The 9,710-nt window shown below is 38.2% G+C and overlaps 1 protein-coding gene across 1 annotated transcript in view; it reads left to right on the plus strand.

Moving 5' to 3' along the window:
- CDYL (chromodomain Y like) overlaps positions 1 to 8,436 on the plus strand; it is a 484,963-nt gene extending 476,527 nt beyond the window's left edge. Inside the window, exons 6-7 of the mRNA XM_053715829.1 lie at positions 6,903 to 7,046; positions 7,481 to 8,436. Coding sequence (XP_053571804.1) covers positions 6,903 to 7,046; positions 7,481 to 7,639 — 303 coding nt within the window. The 3' untranslated portion in view covers positions 7,640 to 8,436. The remainder of the gene's footprint in view (positions 1 to 6,902; positions 7,047 to 7,480) is intronic.
- The last annotated feature ends 1,274 nt before the right edge of the window (positions 8,437 to 9,710 follow it).

The following is a 9,710-nucleotide window of genomic DNA, read 5'->3' on the forward strand; positions in this document are numbered from 1 at the left end:
AAAGAGTTCCCTGGCGATGACGGAAGTAACCAAAATAATCAGGTGGGCGGAGGATCACTCCTGCCATCTCTCAGCAATTCACATCCCAGGAGTAGACAACTGGGAGGCGGATTTTCTAAGTCGTCAGACTTTTCACCCGGGGGAGTGGGAACTCCACCTGGAGGTATTTGCCCAGCTGACTCGGCTATGGGGCACTCCAGAGTTGGATCTGACGGCGTCCCGTCAGAACGCCAAACTTCCTCTCTATGGGTCCAGGTCCCGGGACCCCAAGGCGGTATTGATAGATGCTCTAGCAGTGCCTTGGTCCTTCAATCTGGCTTATGTTTTTCCACCGTTTCCTCTCCTCCCTCGTCTGGTTGCCAGAATCAAGCAGGAGAAGGCTTCGGTGATTCTGATAGCTCCTGCGTGGTCACGCAGGACTTGGTATGCAGACCTAGTGGACAGGTCATCTGTCCCACCATGGACACTGCCAATCTAGTTTCTCTACGTCTGACTGCTTGGAGATTGAACGCTTAATTCTATCAAAGCGTGGTTTCTCTGAGTGCGTTATAGATACTCTGATTCAGGCTAGAAAGCCTGTCACCAGGAAATTCTACCATAAGATATGGCGGAAATATCTTTGTTGGTGTGAATCCAAGGGTTACTCATGGAGTAAGATTAGGATTCCCAGGATATTGTCCTTTCTCCAAGAAGGATTGGAGAAAGGATTGTCAGCTAGTTCCTTAAAAAGACAAATATCTGCTCTGTCTATCCTTTTACACAAGCGTCTGGCAGAGGTACCAGACGTTCAAGTGTTTGCTCAGGCTTTAGTCAGAATCAAGCCTGTCTATAAACCTGTGGCTCCACCATGGAGTCTAAATCTACTTCTTTCAGTTCTTCAAGGGGTTCCGTTTGAACCTTTACATTCCATAGATATTAAGTTGTTATCTTGGAAAGTTTTGTTTTTGGTAGCTATCTCTTCTGCTCGAAGAGTTTCAGAATTATCTGCCTTACAGTGTGATTGACCTTACCTGGTGTTCCACGCAGATAAGGTAGTTTTGCGTACCAAGCCTGGTTTTATTCCTAAAGTTGTTTCTAACAAGAATATTAACCAGGAAATAGTTGTTCCTTCTCTGTGTCCTAATCCATCTTCAAAGAAGGAACGTTTACTACACAATCTTGATGTAGTTTGTGCTTTAAAGTTCTATTTACAAGCAACTAAGTATTTCAGACAAACATCTTCCTTGTTTGTTATCTATTCTGGTAAGAGGAGAGGTCAGAAAGCGACTGCTACCTCTCTTTCCTTTTGGCTGAAAAGCATTATCCGTTTGGCCTATGAGACTGCTGGCCAGCAGCCTCCTGAAAGAATTACTGCTCATTCTACCAGAGCAGTGGCTTCCACATGGGCTTTCAAAAATGAGGCTTCTGTTGAACAGATTTGTAAGGCAGCGACTTGGTCTTCACTGCATACTTTTGCCAAATTTTACAAATTCGATACTTTTGCTTCTTCGGAGGCTATTTTTGGGAGAAAGGTTTTGCAAGCAGTGGTGCCTTCCGTTTAAGGTACCTGTCTTGTTCCCTCCCTTCATCCGTGTCCTAAAAGCTTTGGTATTGGTATCCCACAAGTAAGGATGAATCCGTGGACTGGATACACCTTGCAAGAGAAAACAGAATTTATGCTTACCTGATAAATTACTTTCTCTTGCGGTGTATCCAGTCCACGGCCCGCCCTGGCATTTAAGTCAGGTAAAAAAAATTTGTTTAAACTACAGTCACCACTGCACCCTATGGTTTCTCCTTTTTCTTCCTAACCTTTGGTCGAATGACTGGGGGGTGGAGCTATATGGACAGCTTTGCTGTGTGCTCTCTTTGCCACTTCCTGTAGGGAATGAGAATATCCCACAAGTAAAGGATGAATCCGTGGACTGGATACACCGCAAGAGAAAGTAATTTATCAGGTAAGCATACATTCTGTTTTGTGGTGTATTCAGAGAAGCGTAGAGGGTCTCTGCCACTGTCTTTTTGGTTGAGGAGCATTATCCGTTTGGCCTATGAGACAGCGGGACATAAGCCTCCTCAGACAGGCTGTGGTGCCCTCAGTATAGGGTCCGCCTTCTTTTCCCCTCCCGTTTTTGTTCATTCAGTGTCATCTAGAGCTTGGATATTTGTTCCCACAAGTAATGAATGAAGCAGTGGACTCTCCTCCCATTAAGATGGAAAAACATAATTTATGTAAGAACTTACCTGATAAATTCATTTCTTTCATATTAGCAAGAGTCAATGAGCTAGTGACGTATGGGATATACATTCCTACCAGGAGGGGCAAAGTTTCCCAAACCTCAAAATGCCTATAAATACACCCCTCACCACACCCACAAATCAGTTTAACGCATAGCCAAGAAGTGGGGTGATAAGACAAAAGTGCGAAAGCATAAAAAAATAAGGAATTTGAATAATTGTGCTTTATACAAAAAAATCATAACCACCACAAAAAGGGTGGGCCTCATGGACTCTTGCTAATATGAAAGAAATGAATTTATCAGGTAAGTTCTTACATAAATTATGTTTTCTTTCATGTAATTAGCAAGAGTCCATGAGCTAGTGACGTATGGGATAATGACTACCCAAGATGTGGATCTTCCACGCAAGAGTCACTAGAGAGGGAGGGATAAAATAAAGACAGCCAATTCCGCTGGAAATAATCCACACCCAAAAAAGTTTAAATCTAATAATGAAAAAAACTGAAATTATAAGCAGAAGAATCAAACTGAAACAGCTGCCTGAAGTACTTTTCTACAAAAAACTGCTTCAGAAGAAGAAAACACATCAAAATGGTAGAATTTAGTAAAAGTATGCAAAGAAGACCAAGTTGCTGCTTTGCAAATCTGATCAACCGAAGCTTCATTCCTAAACGCCCAGGAAGTAGAAACTGACCTAGTAGAATGAGCTGTAATCCTTTGAGGCGGAGCTTTACCCGACTCAACATAAGCATGATGAATCAAAGATTTTAACCAAGACGCCAAAGAAATGGCAGAGGCCTTCTGACCTTTCCTAGAACCGGAAAAGATAACAAATAGACTAGAAGTCTTTCGGAAATTTTTAGTAGCTTCAATATAATATTTCAAAGCTCTAACTACATCCAAAGAATGCAATGATCTTTCCTTAGAATTCTTAGGAATAGGACACAATGAAGGAACCACAATTTCTCTACTAATGTTGTTAGAATTCACAACCTTAGGTAAAAATTTAAAAGAAGTTCGCAACACCGCCTTATCCTGATGAAAAATCAGAAAAGGAGACTCACAAGAAAGAGCAGATAATTCAGAAACTCTTCTAGCAGAAGAAATGGCCAAAAGAAACAAAACTTTCCAAGAAAGTAATTTTATGTCCAGCGAAAGCATAGGTTCAAACGGAGGAGCTTGAAGAGCCCCCAGAACCAAATTCAAACTCCAAGGAGGAGAAATTGACTTAACAGGTTTTATACGAACCAAAGCTTGTACAAAACAATGAATATCAGGAAGACTAGCAATCTTTCTGTGAAAAAGAACAGAAAGAGCAGAGATTTGTCCTTTCAAGGAACTTGCAGACAAACCTTTATCCAAACCATCCTGAAGAAACACTAAAATTCTAGGAATTCTAAAAGAATGCCAAGAAAAAAGATGAGAAAGACACCAAGAAATGTAAATCTTCCAGACTCGATAATATATCTTCCTAGATACAGATTTACGAGCCTGTAACATAGTATTAATCACAGAGTCAGAGAAACCTCTTTGACTGAGAATCAAGCGTTCAATCTCCATACCTTCAAATTTAAGGATTTGAGATCCTGATGGAAAAAAGGACCTTGCGATAGAAGGTCTGGTCTTAACGGAAGAGTCCACGGTTGGCAAGTGGCCATCCGGACAAGATCCGCATACCAAAACCTGTGAGGCCATGCTGGAGCCACCAGCAGAACAAACGAGCACTCCTTCAGAATCTTGGAAATTACTCTTTGAAGAACTAGAGGCGGAAAGATATAGATAGGCAGGATGATACTTCCAAGGAAGTGACAATGCATCCACTGCCTCCGCCTGAGGATCCCTGGATCTGGACAGATACCTGGGAAGCTTCTTGTTAAGATGAGAAGCCATCAGATCTATTTCTGGAAGTCCCCACATTTGAACAATCTGAAGAAATACCTCTGGGTGAAGAGACCATTCGCCCGGATGTAACGTTTGGCGACTGAGATAATCCGCTTCCCAATTGTCTACACCTGGGATATGAACCGCAGAAATTAGACAGGAGCTGGATTCCACCCATACCAGTATTCGAGATACTTCTTTCATAGCCAGAGGACTGTGAGTCCCTCCTTGATGATTGACATATGCCACAGTTGTGACATTGTCCGTCTGAAAACAAATGAACGACTCTCTCTTTAGAAGAGGCCATGACTGAAGAGATCTGAAAATTGCACGGAGTTCCAAAATATTGATTGGTAATCTCACCTCCTGAGATTCCCAAACCCCTTGTGCTTTCAGAGACCCCCAAACAGCTCCCCAACCTGTCAGACTTGCATCTGTTGAAATCACAGTCCAGGTTGGAAGAACAAAAGAAGCCCCCTGAACTAAACGATGGTGATCTGTCCACCACGTCAGAGAGTGTCGTACGATCGGTTTTAAAGATATTAATTGAGATATCTTTGTATAATCCCTGCACCACTGGTTCAGCATACAGAGCTGAAGAGGTCGCATGTGAAAACGAGCAAAGGGGATCGCGTCCGATGCAGCAGTCATAAGACCTAGAATTTCCATGCATAAGGCTACCGAAGGGAATGATTGAGACTGAAGGTTTCGACAAGCTGAAACCAATTTCAGACGTCTCTTGTCTGTCAGAGACAGAGTCATGGACACTGAATCTATCTGGAAACCTAAAAAGGTTACCCTTGTCTGAGGAATCAATGAACTTTTTGGTAAATTGATCCTCCAACCATGTTCTCGAAGAAACAATACAAGTCGATTCGTATGAGATTCTGCTAAATGAGAAGACTGAGCAAGTACCAAGATATCGTCCAAATAAGGAAATACCACAATACCCTGTTCTCTGATTACAGACAGAAGGGCACCGAGAACCTTTGTAAAAATCCTTGGAGCTGTTGCTAGGCCAAACGGCAGAGCCACAAACTGGTAATGCTTGTCTAGGAAAGAGAATCTCAGAAACTGATAGTGATCTGGATGAATCGGAATATGCAGATATGCATCCTGTAAATCTATTGTGGACATATAATGCCCTTGCTGAACAAAAGGCAGAATAGTCCTTATAGTTACCATTTTGAATGTTGGTATCCTTACATAATGATTCAATATTTTTAAATCCAGAACTGGTCTGAAGGAATTCTCCTTCTTTGGTACAATGAAGAGATTTGAGTAAAACCCCAGCCCCTGTTCCAGAACTGGAACTGGCATAATTACTCCAGCCAACTCTAGATCTGAAACACATTTCAGAAATGCTTGAGCCTTCACTGGATTTACTGGGACACGGGAAAGAAAAAATCTTCTTGCAGGAGGCCTTATCTTGAAGCCTATTCTGTACCCTTCTGAAACAATGTTCTGAATCCAAAGATTGTGAATTGAATTGATCCAAATTTCTTTGAAAAATCGTAATCTGCTCCCTACCAGCTGGGCTGGAATGAGGGCCGCACCTTCATGTTGACTTGGGAGCTGGCTTTGGCTTTCTAAAAGGCTTGGATTTATTCCAGACTGGAGATGGTTTCCAAACTGATACCGCTCCTGTAGGGGAAGGATCAGGCTTTTGTTCCTTATTGTGACGAAAGGAATGAAAACGATTATTAGACCTAAATTTACCTTTAGATTTTTTATCCTGTGGTAAAAAAGTTCCTTTTCCCCCCAGTAACAGTTGAAATAATAGAATCCAACTGTGAACCAAATAATTTATTACCCTGGAATGAAAGGGAAAGCAAAGTTGACTTAGAAGACGTATCAGCATTCCAAGTTTTAAGCCATAAAGCTCTTCTAGCTAAAATAGCTAGAGACATATACCTGACATCAAGCACAAACTTACTTCACCACCTCCACGGGAGGCAAAGTTTGTAAAACTGATTTGTGGGTGTGGTGAGGGGTGTATTTATAGGCATTTTGAGGTTTGGGAAACTTTGCCCCTCCTGGTAGGAATGTATATCCCATACGTCACTAGCTCATGGACTCTTGCTAATTACATGAAAGAAACAAATTATGCTTACCTGATAATTTAATTTCCAACTGTGGGAGGAGAGTCCACTGCTCCTGCCCATTTGCTCCAGTGGGCAGACCTAAATTTAATATTGTTCTTCTGGCACCATTTATACCCTGATATTTCTCCTACTGTTCCTTGTTCCCTTGGCAGAATGACTGGTGGATGAGGGGAGTGGGGCAGGTATTTAAGCCTTTGGCTGGGGTGTCTTTGCCTCCTCCTGGTGGCCAGGTTCTTATTTCCCACAAGTAATGAATGAAGCAGTGGACTCTCCTCCCACAGATGGAAATTAAATTATCAGGTAAGCATAATTTGTGTTTCTTTTATTGACTGTAGTCGTTCTTTTACAATCCGGTACACACAGAATCCTCTAGGTAGGCTCCGGTTTAAGATCTGGGCCTCTACTGCTCTGCTGAGCTACGCAGTTTAAAAATGCATATAAGGGGTTTCCAGGCAATGTGGCAGGGGCGCGCTTTGTAAAAGTGTTCAGTTTAGCTTAAATCGTCTCCAATCTCCAGTTGTGGGCCGATTTGTGTCCTCAAGCTATTTAAACATGCTATCCAGCAATTCTGAGACACGGAGCATCAGGATATCATTGTTGGGTTTTTTAACTCCTTTGTCCTGATCTTTCTTTGAAGTGCAGAGATTTGGGTACATTGTTATGCTTTAATAGTATTTTAAACATGTTTTCATTACAGGCAAATGAAATGCTGTTTAGCGGAAGAAAACTCACTGCTCAAGAAGCATGTGCAAAGGGATTGGTCTCTCAGGTGTTCTGGCCTGGCACGTTCACACAAGAAGTTATGGTTCGCATAAAAGAACTTGTGGCCTGCAATCCACTAGTATGTGTGTTTCTTTTATGATGATGGTTCAATGCATGCAAAATTGTTATTTACATATATACAGATTTAGGTTGTTTAAAGGACCAATGAATACAGTAGAAATGCATAATCAACAAAAGCATAATAAAAACAACTTATTTTGAATTTCAGATGAGCAATAGATTTTTTTTTCCTGGCAAATTTCAAAGTTTCCTTTCATTTTCCCCTATATCATTTAATGAAACAAAATATGAGTGGCATCAGGTGTCAGACAATCACTAGATACACAGATGTATATTGAATTCTTGCACATTTGTTTTCTTTTTTTAGTAAAAATACACTGGTTTTTAATTTTGACTTTCATCTCCCTTAAAATTTTATGTGGGCTATTATTATAATTTATTATTGCCAATTTTTAAATTAACATTTCTTTTTTGTTTACTTTGTTTATGTAGGTACTTGAAGAATCCAAAGCTCTAGTTCGTAACGTCATGAGAGTAGACTTGGAACAAACAAATGACAGGGAATGTGAAGCGCTGAAGAGGATTTGGGGTTCTGCTCAGGGGATGGACTCCATGTTAAAGTATTTACAAAGAAAAATTGATGAATTCTAGAAGAAATATTTATTATATGCAATGTTGCTTGTGAACTAGCACTGAAATTCTCCTTAACTGGACATGTTACTTATGGATGTGTCCTTCCTTTTCTGAAAACATTAATTTATCCAGGGATTTTTTTTTTCTTTCAAAAAAATTAACTTTGCCATGGCTTTTAAAGTGGCATAATTTACGGAGTGCTGTCATAAATATTTTGCAGTACAATTCTTGAACAGAAGACTTTGACTTGTACTGTATTGGAAGAAAATGGTGATTAACTTTTGTTGTGCAACCGGGAAACCTTGAAATGCCTATTTTTTTGGTGAATATATATAAATATATATATTTAAAAAAGAAACGGGTAATATCCAGCCCTAAGTTTGTTTTTTTGTTTTTTGCCCTCTGAAATCTGAGGCAATAGTTTATATAGAAGGTTAAAAATACCTCAAATAAATGAACATTTTTGTAAGGAAATAAATACACTCAAGAACTTAATCCTCTACTCATGCATTTTAATAACCACATGTGCTCCAAATTTTGGTAAGAAAGTGCTTGACAGACTGATGGAATGCAACAAGTTTGTAACAAGTGAGTGTGAAGAAACCACTGTCAAGAAAGACCTTTTTATTTTTTGTTGTTATGCAGTATTAGTAATTTTTTTGTTTAATGCAGACACCAAATATTCTGTTCATATATGTACAAATTTTAAGCTTCTCTAGAATATATTTTATTTAATAAGTTAATTTTGTTACACTATTAAATTTGAACATACCCCTCCCCTACAAATGCCTTTTATAAAATATGTATTTGTTGTATCTGATTTTTTTTATTATTATTTCTATCTGCACACGCACAGATGTGTGTGCATGTATATATATGTGTGTGTGTAGCTATATATATATATATATATATATATATATATATATATATATATATATATATATATATATACACATAAAAGAGAAACACGTATACGTACACCTTTTTGATATATGAAGTGTTGCAGATTTGCCATTGTATATATGCTCAGTGTGTCATTCTATTATGGAGTGTTTAAATGATTTGGGACTGCAGGTATGATATAATATCTGTGTTTGCAGTCTTGTTGAATGTATGAAGAATAGTAAAATTATTTTTGTACAGTTTTAAGAACATTTTTACATCAACTGACCATTTCCATAGTTAGTGGAGAGTATCCTGTGTAAATCTTGCCTTGTAGCTTGGGATAATAACCATATTTTTGCATTTAATGGACCTACATTTTTGTTCTGAAATATATAAATATATAAATATAAACTGTACAGAATGTAAAGTTTTATAAAATATACATCTGTGAAATAGGCTAAATAAAATTTAATATTTTATAAGACATACTTTTAAACATTAAACATTTCTTACTTGTGCCTTTTAATACAAACATTAGTTAAATAGATTGCAAACTGCATTGTATTTTTATGCTGTATCTATTTTTTTCCAAAACTTATTAAGCATTTTTCCAAATACGTATTTAAAACTGAGGAATGTATTTTTAAACAATATTTGATTTTGGCAACTTAAATTACTATTTATTTTTAAATACATTATGATTGCCATATAAAGACGGTTTTCTAAATCTGAATTCCTAATGTCTGTGTGTTACATTATATTTGCTACCTACTTTTCTTTTGCATACTTCTTTTATATATAACATACTAAGTGTAAGTGTACAATTACTTTGATGCCATATTCAATTTATGTGGTTAAAAAAACTTTCTTTTAATCTAACAAATTATGCTGTTATTTTTCCTTTTTTTTTTTTACTGTAATTCATCATTCTGATTTGATGGGAAATATTAACTTAATTTAGGTACAAAAGCAAAAAAAAAAAAAAAAAAAACATTTAATGTACAGAGTGATAAAACTAGGGAACATATAGCTTTTATGACAGCTAAGTTAGGACAGTAAAGTGCAAATAAAACGTTCATGATTTAAATAGAGCATGCGATTTTAATCAACCTTCCATTTTACTGCAATGATGAAATTTGCTTTGTTCCCTTGATATCCACTGTTGACAAGTAGACTCAGGATAAGCAATGCATTACTGTGAGCT

This window comes from Bombina bombina, chromosome 5 (genome assembly GCF_027579735.1).
Source record: "Bombina bombina isolate aBomBom1 chromosome 5, aBomBom1.pri, whole genome shotgun sequence".
Lineage (NCBI taxonomy): Eukaryota > Metazoa > Chordata > Amphibia > Anura > Bombinatoridae > Bombina > Bombina bombina.